This window comes from Oryx dammah, unplaced genomic scaffold (genome assembly GCF_014754425.2).
Source record: "Oryx dammah isolate SB20612 unplaced genomic scaffold, SCBI_Odam_1.1 HiC_scaffold_2, whole genome shotgun sequence".
NCBI classification, from domain to species: domain Eukaryota; kingdom Metazoa; phylum Chordata; class Mammalia; order Artiodactyla; family Bovidae; genus Oryx; species Oryx dammah.
In genome coordinates, this window is record NW_024070186.1 from 175,126,811 (window position 1) to 175,145,898 (window position 19,088).

Genomic DNA, 19,088 nt, shown 5'->3' on the forward strand with positions numbered 1-19,088 from the left:
TATAGCCTGGCATGTAGTATGTTCTTAACATATATTAATTATTTTATCATCATTATCAAACTCACCATCATTATTACTTGTCCAGGGCTTGATAGACCAATATGTGCCTTCTCCCTCCACTTCCCCCAACTCTGAAGTAGTGTGTTAGTCATCTACTGCTGTGTAGTAAATTACTCCAAAATATATTAATTAAAAAGGGGTTTCCCTGGTGGCTCAGTGGTAAAGAATCCACCTTCCAATGCAGGAGACACAGGTTCAATCCCTGAGTTGGGAAGATCACGTGGACAAGGAAATTGTAACCCGCTACAGTATTCTTGCCTCAAAAGAGTCAGACACGACTTAGTGACTAAAACAACATAGAAATGTAAAGCACAAATATTTATTATCTCATAGTTTCTGATGATCGGGAATCTGGGATCAGCTTGCAGGTGGTTCTGGATCTGGGTTTCTCAAAGGGTTGCAGTCAAGATGTCATAAAGCTATACTCATGTTGATAGTGGCATTATTCATAATTGTCAAAAGGTGGAAGCAATCCAAGTTCTATCAACCCAGAAAAAATGTGACACAAACTTGCAATGGATTATTATTCTGCCTTTTAAAAAAAAGGTAATTCTGCTACATAATACATCATGTTAAAAACATTATGTTAAGTGAAATAATATATAGGACAGAAGGACAGATAATATATAAACACCATGGATGGAGGAGCCTGGTGGGCTGCAGTCCATGGGGTCGCGAAGAGTTGGACACGACTGAGTGACTTCACTTTCACTTTTCACTTTCAAGAATTGGAGAAGGAAATGGCAACCCACTCCAGTGTTCTTGCCTGGAGAATCCCGGGGATGGGGGAGCCTGGTAGGAGGCCATCTATGGGGTCACACAGAGTCAGACACGACTGAAGCGACTTAGCAGCAGCAGCAGCAGAGTAATCAAATTTATGGAAACGAAGTAGATGGTCAGATGATGGGGGAGAGGGGAAATAAGGACTTATCATGTAACAGGTAGAGGGTTTTAGTTTGGGAAGATTACAAAAAGTTCTAGAGGTGACTGGTGGTGATGATTGCAAAAGAGCATGAATTTACTTAATACTGCTGGACTGTACTTAAAAATAGTTAAAATGGTAAATTTTCTGTTATGTTTATCACAATAATAAGAAAAAACATGTCAGCTAGGGCTGCAGCTATCTTGAGATTTGACTGGGATTGGAGATTATGTTTTAAACTGCCCTTACGTAGGTTTTAGAAAATTCCAATTCCTCACTGGTTCTTAGCCAGAAGCTTCAGTTGCTCACTACAAGAACTTGTCCACTGGACGACTGGAGTGTACTCACAACACAGCAGCTTGTTTTTCCCAGAGTGAAAGAGCCAAGAGACAGAGAAGACAGTGACAGTGCCCGAGGTAGAAGCTGTAGTCCTGATGCCACATCTGTGTTAGGCTATTGGTCACGTAGACCAAATTTGGTACATTGTGGGAGGGGACCCAGTTTGAATACTGGTAGGTAGAAATCATTTCAGGCCATCTTGGAGGCTGGGTCCACATGGTGTTTTCAACTTTTCTCCTCTGGTAATGGGAATATAAGGACCTGATTCACCCACTCCCCCTCCATGAAATCCCACCCTCATAACTCTAAGAAGATCTCCACACTTTGTTTTTGTTCAGACTCTGTCCAGGTTTCCGATCACCACCCTCTGTTGTGTCCCCACCATCTTCCGTCTGCTTGTGCAGGAGGATCTAACCAGGTATGGCCCATCTTTTTGGTGTTTTGGTGCTTTTAGATACCCAAGTATCTAAATATATAGCACAGGTACCCCTTATAACATGTGTCCCCTCTTGTTCCAATTTTCTTTCTCTCGGTGTCTCTCTTTCTCTCTCTCTCACACACATGTACACATATACTCACAAGCATATATACCCATATCCTTTGTAGACACCTCTTAGGAATGAACTTCTGCCCCCCAGGAATTTGCAATCAAATGGAACTGAACTGAATAGAACTAAACAGTCTGAAATTTCGGTGCTTACACCCATATGCCCATAGGCCATTCCCTCAGCAATGAGATTAGAAAAATTGATGGATAATTGTTAATCACCTGTGGAATAGGTTTGTGGCCAGCGCCTTAGGTGTGGTGGGACTAACAAGTCCACCACAATAGAAGCTCCATCCGTAGTCCCATACTAACTCCAGCCAGCCATTCTCAAGTGAATGCTACTGAGCACCCACCAGAAGGTGACAAGACCCTGCAGATGGCTCCCAACTTGGGTGAATCCAAAGCAACATCTTCTGATAGGGCAAGTTTCACTGCTGGGTTGGGTAGAGAGAGGCCCATTCCCATTGGTAAACTACTGACCCTCATCTTTCTCCCTTGTCTATTCTCTCCCAAGTAATGGGAGTTGCCCAAACCCCCTTATCTTCCCTAATCCCATATATCTGGTCATAAAGTACTTAAGAGAGTGAGTTCTTCCATGATTCTCAAGGTTAATTCTTCTATGATGTAAGAATTCTTCCTATCCGTCAATATATTGTAAATATTTACACAGCATGATTTGATCAAAAGCAGGCTTTGAATGATTTGTTCAAGCAGAAAGTGATTGAAAGATACTTGGTAATATTAGGTAATAGCCAAACCAATTTAATCCAAAGGGGAAAATGATCACAAATTTATTTACAGTCTCTGATCTTTCACATTTTGAATATTTGTTGGATACTTTTGCAACATTTATTTAGTATCTGTCAGAATTTTGGGGTTTCTAAAGGGCTACTTTCTATCTTCTGAGTTGTTAATTGATTTTTCTTTTTCACAGGTGGTTGTCCTAACCAACTTATTATCAATCAGTTTGTTTGCAACTAAATAATTTTGACCAGTTCATGTGGAATTCACCATTGTTATGACAAAACCCACTGTATGAGGTTCTGATTTTATTTCAAACTCAGATAAGATTTTTTTTTTTTTTTAATTTTCTGTCCATACCTGCAAGGTCAGGGCACTTGGGGCAGATTTATAATCTTTATAAGTATGGGAGCCTATGCTTTAGTGTCTCGAGCTGTCTTCCAGCAGTGCTAAAGTGTGGGGTTGGGCATGGGGATTCTGACATATGTGGCCTTGTTTTTTGGCTGTGAAAGGTACCAGTTTCAGAGCTTGAGACACTGTGTAACCGGAGGGGAGGCCCTGACTCCTGATGTGAGGGAAAAGTGGAAGAGCCAGACGGGCCTGGAGCTGCACGAAGGCTACGGCCAGTCTGAAACCGTGAGTGCTGCCAGACCAGTCCCTGCCCAGGTCACCTCCATTTGAGCCCTCTGCCAGTCAGTAGGGATAGCTGGTCTGCAGAGCCTCCTCCATTTCTGGCTGTCATCTCTGTGACACCTTCAGGGACTGCCCTGTCCACAAGGAGGAGAAGTGAAGTTGCTCAGTTGTGTCTGACTCTTTGCGACCCCATGGACTGTAGCCCACCAGGCTCCTCCATCCATGGGATTTTCCAGGCAAGAGTACTGGAGTGGGTTGCCATTGCCTTCTCCAGGGGATCTTCCCGACCCAAGGATCGAACTCGGGTCTCCTGTATTGCAGGCAGACGCTTTACCATCTGAGCCACCAAGGAAATCTATTCCCCATTCACAAGGAGAAGCTAGTGACAAAACACTTGCTTTTGTTAGAAACACAATCGGCCTTTCTTCTCTTTTGTCTTAAAGGTAATTTAATTTCACAATGACACCATAGCCAGCAAACTAACGCTCATGGCTGAGGTGTTCATCTCCACCAGGACAGCCCATGTCCATCTCTGGTCAGAGCCCAGTCTTAAACAGCATTCTCTACAGCCACCTGGGCACAGACTTGGTGGTCAGTTGAGTCTTTTAGCTTCGTGACCGCTTAAGTTCTTTATGTGTGAGTGTCTGTTTGAGTGTTCAATAAGGGTTTGTTCTGTATGGAAAGAATTGAAGGAAGAAAGGAAGCAAAGGGAGGGAAGGAAGGAGGGAAAGATGAAAGGAAGAAGAGAGGAAGAAGAAGAAAGGAGACCGAGTTTGAAGGCAGAGTGAAAGGATAGGCACAGACCAGGAAGGAGACTAAGGAGATAAGCCTCCTCCTTATTGGTTCTGGTTTCTCTTCAGGTTCTAATCTGTGCCAATCCAAAAGGGATGAAAATCAAGTCAGGATCCATGGGGAAAGCGTCCCCACCATATGACGTGCAGGTAGGCAGCCTCTCCCCACTGTTGATAAGGCTTGAAGAAGAGAGCAAACACACATATCTAGATTAGCAATAGCAGACAGCTGGCAGGGTAGCCTGGCTGTACAGACATCAAGACACCATCCTGTGATCTCTCTGCCAGGTTGTAGATGAGGAAGGCAATATCTTACCCCCTGGAGAAGAAGGGAATGTTGCTATCCGTGTCAGACCCACCAGGCCCTTCTGTTTCTTCACTTGCTATTTGGTAAGTAACAGGAAATGGGCATTTTCACAGCAACTGCACTGTGCCAAGCATGGTGCTCCATGCTTTATAAGTATTTGTTTACCTTTTGCAATAACTGCATGAATTGGCACTAATATTGATAAGATGTTATTATCAATAAGGAAGCTGTTATAGAAAGATGAAGTGACTTATCCAATATTGATCACTTAGTATTAATATGTACAGGACATGGAATTTAAATGTAACGTGTCTAAGGGCACATGCCATCACTTTAATGATGAGATAAGGACAACTCAATCATTTTAATGATGATAAAATCAAGGTTCAGAGAAGGGAAGGGACTTATCAAAGGTCAAATTAAAGTTTCTTATAAGAGCCTAGTTTTCAGGACTCTGCCTTGAGTCTTGTGTGGATAAGGGTTTGCTGTCAGGGCTTGGGTCCTGGGTTTCCAGTGCAAGTTTCTGTGATAATCCAGTAATTAATTCTCCCTTATACTTACTTTGGGTGGTGTTTATAACAGATTCTGTTTTTTCCAAACTCTTTCTCTACAAAACTCTGCTGACCTGGTTCTCAATCCTGGATGCTCATTAGTAGCAGCTTGGAAGCTTCATACATTACTGATACTCAAATTCCAAGTCAGTGAGAAACAACTTTCTGAGAATGGGCCTCAGCTCCCCTGGTGATCCATATGTGTGGCCCAACTTTATAGGAACTCCATCTGCTGTGTATACAAGGCCATCAGTCAGCAGCAATATTGGAAGAAGCAGATGAAAAATAGTCCATTTGTTTTCGAAATGCTATACATGTATTTTGTGACTTTTCTGTGATTACAAGAGGAAAATCTTTCATGATATTCCATTTAAAGTCATAGAAAGCTACCTACAAAACAACAAGATAGTAAATCCATCAAGCAGAGATGATGTGAAATTTTAAATGTATTTTCTTCTTATCACTTTTGTAAACAAAAGTAAATCCTTGACTTTCCTGAAGAATTTATTCTGTATTCACTGAGTACCTATTTCATGCCACTAAGCATTCAGCACTGAACAGGAAAGATAAGACACTTGTCCTCATAGGGCTTCCATATAGGACCTTTGTGAGTCTGTGATCATGCCATTGAGAGTCAATGAAAGTTTTTTCCTAACAAGAACATTTCCTTTTTTCAACTCTTTCATTTCATCCTAGCATTAGCTGTTAGTTTTGTTTCTAGGTGATTTTTAGCAAAGAAAATTCTTAAAGTGTTTAATCTCTTCATGAGAATCATGGAACATTGAAAATTAATAGAGGTTGTCAGGCCAGAGTTGCTCTGTGAATGCTGAGTTGTCAGTAGGACTGATCAGGTAAGCTCATCCCCCTCCATTAGTGTGTACATTCCAAATAGCTGAGATTATACTTGACAATTAAACTAATGTGCCTACGTCAATTTTATGCCCAGTGTAAGGAATTTACTTATTTTCTTATGGAAACAAACTGTCAAATGCCAGATGTTCATTAGAGAGTTGTTTATAACAGACAAAAAATTGTGGACGTACTATCTGAATTTCTAACAGTGGGAAATTAGTTACATAAATGATATTATAGCACTGTGCATAAAAAACGATAGAAAGAAAAAAAAGAAAAAGGAAAGAGAAAAGACTAAAAAGAAAATGAATCCAATTTTTAATAACATGAAATTGTTTAAATAAAGAATATTGCAGTCACACAGGGGAATATTATGCCACTATTTTATATTTCATTAGACTTTTTATTCTTCTGAGGAGATGTTCATGATATATTGTTAACTAAAGTAAAATTGGATTTTAGAAATACATAGAACAGAATATTTTGTATTCACACAAATGTGTATGCATAGAATCACAGATAAGCCATGAAAAGTTCTCATACACAAGATCAAATTTTTAGCCTTACTTATCTGAATAGTGAGACTGATCTTTTGTCATCCTTCATCTTTATTTTGTATTTATTTGATAAAAAAATATATGATTATATAATACAGAACTGATAAATTTTTTAAAATTAAAAGGTCCCCAAGTACAGTTTCATGTATAATTGGCACCACACCATACCACAACTTTGTACTATGTACTTTTTAACATTATGTCATGAGTCTTTTTTGTGGCACTCAGTATTTTGGGAAAAATTCATTTTTTATGACTACTTAGAGGTCCCCCACTTTGGGAGTAATGTGATTATTAAGCTTTGTGTAGCACATTCCTTTATGAGGGCCTCGGCTCTGACGGCAGCACATTGAATACATCCCTGTGCCCAGCCTGACAACAAACATCATTACCCTGAGAAAGTTAGAGACTTATTCACAAAAACATTATCATAAGTCTCAATATCTAATAGAATAAGTTTCTCCTTCTTACTTAACTTCTTTAGATATGCTTTACCTACTTACTCTTATTTCTCTTTTCTTTCATAGTCAGTTTAGAATCAACTTGTCAGGTTCTCTGGAAACTGTTAGCATTTTAGTTGGAGTTGCATTGTTTATAGATTAATCTGTGGATGATTAACATCGTTATGATATTAAGTGTATCTTTCTAGTTATGTATATCTTCTTTGATGTCCTATAGAGTTTTATCTTTTCTGTATATGCTTCTTACAGATTTTGTGTTAGATTTATGTTTAGGTATTGATAGCTTAGCTTTTTCTTTATTTTTCAGAATGCATTTTTTAAATGAAAGTATAATTTACATACAATGAAATGCCCCTGTGTTACATGTATAGATCAATGACTTTTGACATGTATATTCACCTGTGTAACTACCATGGCAATTGAGATATAGAAAATTTTTTGTTTCCCCCCAAAGTTCTGTAGTGCCCTTTTGCAGTCAACTCCTAGACTCCAGGCAATTGCTAAATTGCTTGTCATCATTGAAGAAAAAATTTCCCCTTTGTGTTAAAAAAAGGACTTTATGTAAATAGAATCAAAGTATTAATTTATTAATTTATTTTTTTCAGCACACATTTTTGAGATTCATCTCCATGTGCCAATAACTTGTTCCTTTTTCCTGCTGAGCAGTAGCTTTTACTTTAAATCTTTGAGAATCAGAATTTGATGTTTTATTTCTTTTCTCTACCCTTGCTTTTGCCAACCACCCTCTTTCTATTTTCAGTGATTGCTGAGCACAAAGAGTATCAGTGTGCTCTTTTATCCTGAAAAAAACAGAGCTCAAACTGGGGCTTTGAAACAACCTAGAGGAGTGGGATGGGGAGGGAGGTGGCAGGGAGACTCAAGAGGGAGGGGACATATGTATACCTATGGCTGATTCATGTCGATGTTTGACAGAAACCAACACAATTCTGTAAAGCAGTTATCCTTCAATTAAAAACTTAATTCATTAAAAAAAAAAAAAAAAACAGAGCTAACAGCCCTGTGCCCACCCCCTGCCTACAAGTATGCTGCCTAGACACTTCTAAGGATGGTAGTGAGTATCTGTCCTTAATCATTTCCTGGCAGCTTCCTTTCAGTTAAAAAAGGGAAAACCCACAGATTCACCGCTCCCTGCCCAGTGGGGACTTCTGGCCACTGGATTTCCTGTTGAGGGGTCCTCAGACACTTGCACGGGACTGCTCAGGCCATATGTACTGAGTGACTGTGTTCAGATGGCCCTTAATGGGCTCACTGTGTCTTTCAGGACAACACTGAGAAGACAGCAGCATCAGAACGAGGGGACTTCTACATCACGGGGGACCGAGCCCACATGGACAAGGATGGCTACTTTTGGTTCATGGGAAGAAATGATGATGTGATCAATTCCTCAAGGTCAAGTTGTCTACACTTTCCTTCTTCCTTTGAAGCTTCATAGGAGAGAGGAGGACCCTTGAAAGAGTTTGTTTTCTCTTCCAGCTACCGGATTGGGCCTGTTGAGGTGGAGAGTGCACTTGCTGAGCACCCAGCTGTCCTGGAGTCTGCTGCGGTCAGCAGCCCGGACCCCATCAGAGGGGAGGTAACTAGTCCAACCAAGAGCATTCCCTCCTGGTTCTGTACCTACCAGCACTCAGCAGAGTAACTCGAAGGCCCAGGTTCCCCCATATCTCACTCCATCCAGGTACCACAAAGCCTGAAATGCCACCATCAGACAAATACACATGTCTTTTGGTTAAGCATTGCCTTCATGTTTTTGCGGATACAAATACTCTCCAGAGGGACACCATGGGAAGATATAAACACTTTGGTGTCAATTGGACATGGAACTGGATCCAAAAGGGGCTATTAGATGGAAATCTTGGTGGCAGGTGCAGGCTTTGTCATTCACCCTGTTCAATAAAAGGTCCTTTTCCATTTGCAGATGAGAGTATAGTGAGCACACCAAACATGGTCACTGCTGGCTGTGACCTGCTAGGGATAGCCAACTTGAGGGATGACAAAATAAGTATCCCAAGTGACCTTGATATCTCAGATGTGCTCATTCACTTAGTCATGTCTGACTCTTTGTAGCCCCATAGACTGTAGCCTGTCAGATTCCTCTGCCCATGGAATTCTCCAGGCAAGAATACTGGAGTGGGACACCCTTTCCTACTTCAAGAGATCTTCCCAACCCAGGGACCAAACCTGCATCACTCGTGTCTCCTGCATTGGCAAGCAGATTCTTTACCACTAGTTACCATCTGGGAAGTCCATGATATATCAGAAAGATGAGCCAATTTTAATAAGCTGGCCTTTCTCAGGAAATATGCAAATACCTTCCAATGGGTCCCAGAAGAAGGGACAATATGAGAGAAATAAACTCATAGGCAGACCTATGAACTTTTCAGTGGCGGTAAATCCAACATAATCCTAAAGTATAATGTAGTTACTTTATGAAAGTTAGTACAAGATCAAGCTACATCCTCAGAAGCCTCAGGAGAGAGGAGTGATTTGCAAAGTCTGGACCCTGGACTGCTCACAGCTGCATCTGGGAGTTTTGTTTAAAATACAGATTTCTAGACTTAAAGTGAGACTTGTTCAATCAAAATGATTGAGGATGCAGCCTTAAGGAGTCTTCATTTTGACCAGAAGCCCCTAGCCAAGTGATTCTGATACCCACTAAAATTTGAGACCACTAATAAACAGTGAAGGAGATGGGAGTCCCATCTATGAGGTACAGAAATTGTACCTGGAAAAGTATGCCTAGTCCTGCATGGCCCAAATTAACTGGGGCTGTGACAAATGCCTGTGTGTTCCAAGTTAAGCCAAGTATAGTGCTCAGAATAGAACCTGGCACATAGCAACTGTTTGATAAATGCTTGGTAGCTTTAACAGTAAGAGAAGGCCTTTCCTAAGAGCCAGTTCTAGCTCCACCTGGAATGGTATGAGATGCCCACCACTGGAATGTGTGTAAAGACAATGAACCAGTGCTGAGGGTATTGTTGGCAGAGTTGTATGCTGGCCTTTGAACTCTTCCATGGTTTCCATCAGAAACCATGTTCTGTTGTGCCTGAGTTTGGGACTGTTTCTTGTCCTTAGCAAGAGGTAACCTGCAAGAAAGATATGGGCAGAGAGAGCCAAGGTGCAGAATGTCCAAGATGTTTCAGGATGCCTGAAACAGCTGTGCAGCAAAATGCTTGCTGATTGAAAATACTCATACATGCAGTCTCAGAAAGATGCACTGCCCCTTGAAAATGGTATAAATTTTCCCCAGTCCTGCTCTCCAACCCTATTCCTAGCTGCCTTCCTAGTTAGGAAAACCTGTAAGTAATGAGCCCTAAAAGACTTCCCTGGTGGCTCAGATGGTAAAACAAATCTGCCTACAATGCAAGAGACATGGGTTCGATCCCTGAGTTGGGAAGATTCCTGGAAAAGGGAATGGCTATCCACTCCAGTACCCTTGCTTGGAAAACTCCATGTACAGAGGATCCTGGTGGACTACAGTCCATGGAGTCACAAAGAGTCAGCCACAACTAAGTAACTAAGCACACACAGGTACACTATGAGCCCTAAGGAGTCTGTGAAACTCCTCTCTCCAAAGTATTGTCATCTTAAGAGAAGCATGTTGGCTTCTAACAGTGTCATTTCATGTATGGGGAAGAGTTTTGTAAATAGGATTCTAAATCACTCTATAAAAGCCATAATTCCCAATAATTACTCCCAATGCTGCTGCTGCTGCTGCTAAGTCGCTTCAGTTGTGTCCAACTCTGTACGACCACATAGACAGCAGCCAACCAGGCTCCCCCATCCCTGGGATTCTCAAGGCAAGAACACTGGAGTGGGTTGCCATTGCCTTCTCCAATGCATGAAAGTGAAAAGTGAAAGTGAAGTTGCTCAGTCGTGTCCGACTCTTTGCAACCCCATGGACTGCAGCCTACCAGGCTCCTCCATCCATGGGATTTTCCAGGCAAGAGTACTGGAGTGGGGTGCCATTGCCTTCTCCAATAATTGATCCTAAAAAGGCAGACAACAGAAAAAAATTGGTGTCCAATTTGCTGGCCAAGGCACTGGTAAAAGTTTCATGTTGAGCTGGTAAATGTAAGCACTTATTCACAAGGATAGGTTAAAGAGAAAAGAGTTGTTATATGGGGACTGATTCTTTGTTTTTTCCTTTGTTTGGTTTTGGTTGTTTCAACAGGTGGTAAAGGCATTCATAGTTCTTTCTCCAGCCTATTCCTCGCATGACCCGGGGAAACTAACCCAAGAACTCCAGGAGCATGTGAAAAGGGTGACTGCTCCATACAAGTACCCCAGGAAGGTAAACATCTGGAAGTTCTAGGACTTGAAAATCTGGAAAATCAAAGGGGTATGTGCTCCCTGCACTCCTACTCAGGGCCAGGCACTAGGAGTGTGAAGACTGTGTAACTCTGGCTGCTGCTTCATCCATTTCTCCCTGTTTCTTCACTGGGCCTTCCTTTTAGCGCCCTGGGTGGTACTGAAATGCTTCTGGAAAGTGCATGTATTCCAGGCCAGCTGTTTTTATTGTTGCCATTTGGGGAAAACCAGGAATCATGGATGCTTTCCAATGACATGTCAGAGGGTAATGATTCTTTCAGGACAGAAGTCTTGCTGTGAAATGATAATTGTAAAGAGTTTTTTTGTTTTGTTTTTGTTTTTAATGGTCACTAGATGGCCTTCGTTTCAGAACTTCCGAAGACGGTTTCTGGAAAGATTCAAAGGAGTAAACTGAGACGTCAAGAGTGGGAAAATGAGAAGCAACCCCAGAAAGGTCCCATAAGTCACTGAAACTTCCAAGAGGAACTGGTGGGATTACTGGTTAATCCCCACTGGGAGCATCATCCTTTCAACCCTACTGAAATCAAAGTATTGCAATCTCCAAATGGGCATCTTTAGCATCATTGGATGACTCTGGAAGAAAGCAAAGAACATCATTAACCACCAGTTCAGAGCCACTGCCCAATCTAGCAACTGTTTGGTGGCTTGACTTCCTCATCTGTCTGGAGGTATTCTCAGTAGTTGCCCACTGGTCTTACTTCCTAATAAGCTTTTAGCTAGCCCTCCAAAGGACAGGTCACCGGAGTGTTGGGGGCAATTGTGATCTTACTGCCAGGGACAGTGTAACCACTTGATCCTTTTGATAAAGCTATTTGGTAATCATATCCAGGGCCACAAAAATTAATCATACCTTTAGTTCAGAAACTCCATCTTTGGAAATCACTACAAAACAAAATATTCAAGAGATAGTTACTATAGAATTGTTTAAAACAGTGACAAATTGGGGGGGTGGGGGGGAATTAATGCCCAAGTAATAGGGCAATGATTAACTAAATTGTGGTAGATTAACTCAATAACATGTTTTATAGCTGGCCATTAAAAATATGTGTTGAGAAAAACTTGGGATAAATTCATTTTGTCAGAATAAAAATAATATATGTATAATGGGGAACCAGAGCTTTCTATGATAAAGGAAAATCTACAGAAGAAAAAAGACTGGAGGAAGATACACTAAATGTTAACAGCAATTTTCTTGAGTATTGAAAATAATGGATGATAGATTTTTCCTTTCCCTACATTTCTTTATTTTCCAAGTTTTTCAGTGAGTATATTTAAAACTTTTAATGAAAAAAAATTATTTTAGAGAAATGATCACTGAATATCACACTCTGCCTCATATCTTGTTCTTCCTCCATATACAAACACATAAACTCCAAATACTAGCATGCTGTCTCACCCAGGAAAAATACAGGGACCTGAAGTCAGGTCTCAGAAGCCCAGAAACGGAAAGGGTGGCTCTGGGCAGCTCAAAGCAACCATGCAGAGAAGAAGCAGGTGGAAACTGATCTTAGTGCTGCCACCTGACTCTCAGCACTTTCATTCACTCGCTGCTGCTGCTGCTAAGTTGCTTCAGTCATGTCCGACTCTGTGCGACCCCATAGACAGCAGCCCACCAGGCTCCTCCGTCCCTGGGATTCACTCATTGATCAATGTTTATTGAGTGCCTACTCAGTCCTGGACTGGGGACACACAAGGATAAGCAAAGCCAACTGGTTGTCATCTGTATTAGTCTGCTTGGGCTTTTATAACAAAGTACCATGAGCTGGGCAGCTTTAATGGAAGAGATTCATTTCCTCAGTTCTTCATCCTGTAAATCACAGATCAAGGTGTTGGCAGGATTGGTTTCAGTCTGAGGCCTCTCTCCTTGATTTGTAGATGGTTACCTTCTCATGGGTCTTCACATAGCCCCTTCTTTATGCATGTCTGTATCCCAATCTCTTCTTATAAGAACAATAGTTATATGGGATTAAGGACCCAAATTTATGACTTCATTTTCACTTAATCACCTTTTTAGGCCCCCATTGTGAATACAACTACCTTCAGAGGTCTGGGGGTTAGGACTTCAGCATGTAAATTTTAAGGGGACATAATTTGGCTCATGACACTGTTGTAGCCACACGTTCCAGGAAACAAACTCACTCAGAAGGACAATGCAGATAGTGGAGTGCAGTTTATTACACCAGCGGGCCCAAGGCAGAGACTCCTCAGCCAAGGACCCCAACCAGTTTTTGTGAAAACCTTATATACCCTAAGTGTACATGCCCAAACTAACCTCCCCAAATTCCCTGAAACTAGTCTGAACAAAGGAAAAGAAAGATACAGTCAAAGATAACCCATGATTCATATGCCTTAGGCCTAGGTAGTTAACAATGGACAATTATCAATAGGCCTGTGGTCATACTCTAATAAGCATAAAATTTATGATTCTATTCGGTTACACAGATAATTAGGGTATTTTTTTTAGGTGACGGAGAGTCTAGGTATGAGCCCTGGGGCTCTTCCATCAGTGGGGGGTTGGGGAGGGGAAGGTCTTGTTTTCTAGTTGGTATGTCATTTCCATAGATACTGGGCATATAGATCAAAGTCCATAGTCCAGCCCAAGATGGAGTCCTGCTTTCAAGATAGAGCCTGTTCTGTCTGTTTCCTCCTTCATTCCCCCCTCTGGATACTCTTAACTCATAGTATGAGCATCATTCATAGGTATATATTGCACCCTAGCTCTCAGACCACCAGTTTGGGAGAATGATACCAAGGTTTGAGTTACGAAGTTCATAATCCATTGTAAAATGCAGGGTCCACAAAGCAGAACTATCAAGGCAACTATAACAATGGTAAATATAGTTTTCCACCAATCACCCTTCACCCGAGATAGGACTGAAGTTCAAAAAGGAATATTATCAGCAGACATAGCTTTTACCTGACCTTTCATGTCATCTAGGGTGGCTGATATATTGCCAGATAAATCAGGAATATATACACACCATTCAACTTTAATGATAGCATAGGTCCCTCCTTGTGCTGAAACTATGGTTAGTCTCAAGATGATACCGGCAAATCCTTGTAGCAGCAATTGATTGTAGAGCTTCATCTCTTTTTCTTCTTTAAGATGATCTTGGTTTCACAGGGATCAGTGGGGTCCTTTTTTATAGTCCACTTGGCATCTTCCAGGTCTGTGTAGTATGCTCTCTACACCCTCACATGGTGGATCCAGGGAGTGACACCTGCAAATTTAACTGCTGTAGGGGTGGTTAGAACAACAGTATATGGACCCTTCCAATGTGGGGCCAAGGAGTTGTGTCTCCAGTCCTTGACCCACACCCTTATACAAACTTAGTTACCTGATTTATTACCTTACCCAGTTGTTCCATCTGCTGTGAAATCTCATCCCCCCTTACCTAAGGCAAATTTGTTGACACCTCTTTTATTATGGGAGGGGATCTCCCATACACAATTTCATATGGAGAATAGCCATGGGACCATGGTGTCATCCTGAGTCTGAGCAGAGCCATCGGAAGCAAGTCCACCCAGGAACAGTCAGTCTCTATGACCCATTTGGAGAGCGTCTCTTTAAGTGTCCGGTTGGTTCATTCCACCATCCCAGAACTCTGGGGCCTATATGCAGTGTGTAGTTTCCACTTGATATTTAGAGTTTACATACCTGTTGAATTAAGTTAGCTACTAAGCCAGGGCCATTGTCTGGTCCTATACTGGTTGGGAACCCAAATCTGGGGATTATTTCTTGAAGCAGACAGCAAGCCACTTTATTTGCTTTTTCAGTTCAGGTGGGGAAGGCCTCCACCCATCCTGAGAAGGTACATACCATGACCAGTAAATTTCATCTCAGTAAAGTCCATTTCTAAATGTTCACAGGGTAGAGTGCCTTTTAACTGTATTCCTGGAGGTTTTTGTTTACGTCCAGGGGCAGCACTGACCTGTGAGCAAGCAGAACAGCTCCAGGATTCCATTCTACATAAGGAGGAAAGTCGTAGAATTAAGAAATATTTTTAAATTAATTCTTCCATTCTGTTATGTCCCAAGGGAGTTGCTTGGTGTACCTGAAATACCAGTGTGGGGGCTAATGCCTTGGGTACCAGTAACCTGCCATCCAGCAGTTCCCACCAACCTTTTTCATTTTTGGTGGCCCTTTCTGCTGGTCTTGGGCTGGGGTATACTGTGGGACTGTCAAAGTTAACTCAGGCATTTTTGAGAGTACAAATGTTCTCATAGATCTCCCACCAGTAGCCCCAAATTTCTCAGCTGTATGTTTTTCAGCTTTATCTGCTAGTCAGTTTCCCCGTGTTTGTGGGGTGTCTTCCTTTTGGTGACCCCAACAATGCATCACTGCTACCTTCTCAGGTTCCCATACAGCATTTAATAGAGTCAAGATTTCTTCTTTGTTTTTAATATCTTTTTCACTAGATGTCAAAAGGTTTCTCTTCTTATACAGAGCCCCATGTACATGTAGTGTGGCAGAAGCATATCTGGAGTCTGTGTAAATGTTTGTCTTCTTACCTTTTGACAGCTGGAGGGCCCAGATTAGAGCATATAGTTCAGCCCATTGAGCAGACTAGTGTGATGGCAGAGAGCTAGCCTCAACGATGGTTTCTTCCATGACTACTGCATATCCTGACAGTCACTGTCTTTGTTTCACCAGGCTGGTGCCATTGGTGTACAGGACCAAATCTGGGTCTTGGATTGGCTGGTCTCTCAAGTCAGGTCTGCTGGCATAAACTTCTTCTAGGATTTCCTTGCAATCATGTGAGGGCTCACATTCTCCCACAGGAAAGAGAGTGGCTAGCTTCAGGGCCTGAAGTATGGCTCAATAGTAAACGGGGGTTCTCACATAACAGTCCCTGGTATTGAGTAATCCAGGATGTCAACAGCCATTTAGAGGGGGGGGGTCCCCTCACAAGAGACTGTTGACTTCATGCAGGACTTACAATCAAATCTTGGCCCAAAGTCAGCTTAGTTGCCTCCCGGACTAGAAGGCAACCACAGCAACTGGCCCCCAGTGGCAACATTGTTCAGCCGATTTGAGAGATAAGCCACGGATCTGTCCCATGTCCCCATAGTCTGAGGCAACACTCCCATAGCCACCTTGTCCTTTTCAGTCACGTAAACAGTAAATGGCTTAACAAGGTCTGGCAAGCCCAAGGTAAGTGCTAATGTAATTGTACTGGGTTTAAGTTCTAGTACCACTGAGACTTGTTGTTCTGCAAGCCCAGGGGGGTTGTCTTCCACCCAGACCTCAGGGAAATGTTGAGTTAACTTTCTCTCTCTCTCTCAACTGTTTAGTGAGTCCGGTTTCCCTTCCGGGAGATTGTGCAACCTCCATTAATCTCAAGGGGTTACTGAGAGTGAGAGTAAATAGGTGGTTGAGCCCACTCGAAGAGTAGATGTTTCATTTGGGGGGGGGGTGTCACTTGTGCCCCCCAGTTTAGACAGCAAGTCTCCTCCCAACAAAGGTACTGGACATTCAGGGATGTATAAACATTCATGAGTCACTTGGTGTCCCCCCGATCTGACATTTTTGGGGTAGGCTTGAGACACAAAGGCTACATTTATCACCATCTGAGACCCAGTGGCCTCTCTATTGGTGTATAAAGTCTATAGGCCTTACACAGTCTTTCGTAGAACTCAGAGGGTGATTCAGTTTCCCTTTGAATCACTTCAGAGGATTTTGCCATATTCATAGGTTTTCAGGCCCCCCTCTTGAGGCCTTGTAAAATAACTGCCCATTATTTCTCCAGGTGGCCCCTCCCTTCCACTGTTTTCCAATCCTAATTGGGCCTCTCATTGGGGGTGGCTAGTTCTGCCCACCGCTGCGGGTTTGCAGTACCCCTGATGTCATTTCTCTTAACCATTTTCTGGCCTCAGTTAGGATCCTGTATCTTTCCTCAGTGCTGAAAAGGGAGACTAGTAGTTGAATTATATCATCCCATGTAGGGCGGTGGGTTCAAAAAATAGTCTCCATTAGCCTAATCATGGCTTGTGGCTCCCCCAAGTATGGTGGAGTGTGTGTCTGCCAGTTTAATACATCTGTGGAGGAAAATGGCTGGTAATAATAGGCTACAGGGGGCTGATGGTAGTGCCCACATGCGTCCTGAACTGGAGCTGCTGTAGGTCTTGAGGGGCATCTGTAGTGGGGTTCTTTCCCCCTGTTCCTTGGCGGAGTGCAGCCTCTGTCTAATTCTTGTGTTTTCTTCCCTCTTCCCATCAGTACTCACCGGGAGAGGTGGATACAATCTAGGAAGTCTGGCTGAGGTAGAATCGAGGGGGTGTTGACCAGAGGACTCCATTGCTGAGATCAGAGCCTGCTGAAATGGCAGCCCTACGACCTCTGGGAGAGCTGGTGGAGGAGCAACAGCTGCTGCAGGAACTTCACCTGGCCCTGGATCGGGCATTAAGGCAGCCTCCGGTCCTGGTGGAGCACTGGGTGGCAGGGGCGTCATTATCCAGTATGGGGGAGGCGGCAGGTCATCCCCATCCAAATCCTGTAGAATTTCCTTTTTTGTCATCAGTCATTTTTTGTGCCATTAACATTTTTCCCTTTCCCTTCTGGATACAGAACCTTGTCGAAGTAGGAGGGTCTTGAGCTAACCCTAGCCATGAGTCAGTATATGGATATTGATCTGGGTGTCCTGGCTCTCCTGTGACTACTGTATAGACTGCTTCCACTATTTTTAAGTTCATGGTGTCCTCTGGTGGCCATCATATTCCCATAGGGGGCTTCGACCTCACAGAGTCTATGGAGGCGGTTAGGTGTCATCTTCACCCCATAGTCTCCTCCAAATCCCTTCTTTGAATTTTTAATCATGCACTCCAATACAGTTGCCTTAGATTCACTTCCCCCCATCTTGCTTACCTTCTCAGACCTTCTACTTTTCCTTTTCATTCGGTCTACAAAGTTCTCTGTACCCTATGTACTTCTGATATTTCTACTCAATGAAACACTTATATTGCCACTCCGCCTCCTTCCTAACTGGGATGAGAAGAGCCTTACCTTCCAGACCCCAGAGGGAGAAGGGGGATCGGCGTGTCTTCACCTGCCAGTTGGCACGGCCAAACCGGAACACCACGTGGTCCAAGACTATTTCTCCCTTAACTTTTAAAGTCCATTCTGCCTTGATGAGTTTGATAGGTGCAGATGAAAACACAGATGGGTTAAATGTCCCACATCCCAGGCCATCTCCAGAAAAGCCAATTCATACTCACTTAAGTATCCCCCACTTTCTAGTCTGACAATTCCAAGGGGGTCAAGAGTTTCACAGCAGATGGGACACCTCCTTGGGGAGGGCAGAATACAAGCACACAAAGACCGAATTTCTTCTCCTAACAATCCCTTGGCGATCGCTTGGTAATAATTTTCCCTAAGACAGCATGGACACCATCTCCTAAATGACATTCACAAATTTCCTTCCTAAACCCTAACACGCTCGTCAACCTGTGCACCAAGCAATTGCCACCACCTGCCTCTTCCAGTCTCCTGTGGGTCCGTGGCCCTTCTAGTCCCTCCCGGGGTGGGGGGGGGGGGATCAGGCCCCCTCTTCCACCCTGATGGGTGGGTTCCTCCTCACCTGAGCGCTCAGTTCCCATGCTGCCATCCACTACCTGCTAACATGAAAGGTCCGGGCATTGAGAAGCAGAATCCTTCCAGAAGGGTGAGGCGCCATCCCCCTTCTAGAAGATTCGAGCTGCAAGGCCTTGGAGTACTCCCAAATGGGAGTTGTCTCCTCAACGTGAGGAGTTTTCTGGCCAATGCACCAAATGTCGTCGCCACATGTTCTGGGAAACAAACTCAGAAGGACAATGCAGATAGTGCATTGCAGTTTATTACACTAGCAGGCCCAAGGCAGAGTCTCCTCTTAGCCAAGGACCCCAACCAGTTTTTCTGAAAACGTTATATACCCTAAGTGCACGTGCCTAAACCCACCTCCCCAAATTCCCTGAAACTAGTCTGAACAAAGGAAAAGAAAG

General features: G+C 43.0%; 1 protein-coding gene across 9 annotated transcripts in view; it reads left to right on the plus strand.

The window, feature by feature from the left end:
• The window catches only part of ACSM5 (acyl-CoA synthetase medium chain family member 5), a 28,819-nt gene extending 16,607 nt beyond the window's left edge, over positions 1-12,212 (plus strand). For 5 of the 9 annotated variants that reach the window (XR_005723968.1, XM_040257245.1, XM_040257237.1 and 2 more), the window contains 8 exons: positions 1,660-1,739; positions 3,122-3,245; positions 4,103-4,183; positions 4,322-4,423; positions 8,044-8,171; positions 8,256-8,355; positions 10,954-11,073; positions 11,445-12,212. Coding sequence is in view for 8 of the 9 variants with exons in the window: in XM_040257245.1 (XP_040113179.1) it covers positions 1,660-1,739; positions 3,122-3,245; positions 4,103-4,183; positions 4,322-4,423; positions 8,044-8,171; positions 8,256-8,355; positions 10,954-11,073; positions 11,445-11,561 (852 nt within the window). In the remaining variant the exon portion in view is untranslated. Of the gene's footprint in view, positions 1-1,659; positions 1,740-3,121; positions 3,246-4,102; positions 4,184-4,321; positions 4,424-8,043; positions 8,172-8,255; positions 8,356-10,953; positions 11,074-11,444 lie in introns of those variants that run through there. The other 4 variants (XM_040257271.1, XM_040257262.1, XM_040257253.1 and 1 more) reach the window with 3 other exon arrangements.
• Positions 12,213-19,088: the final 6,876 nt, after the last annotated feature.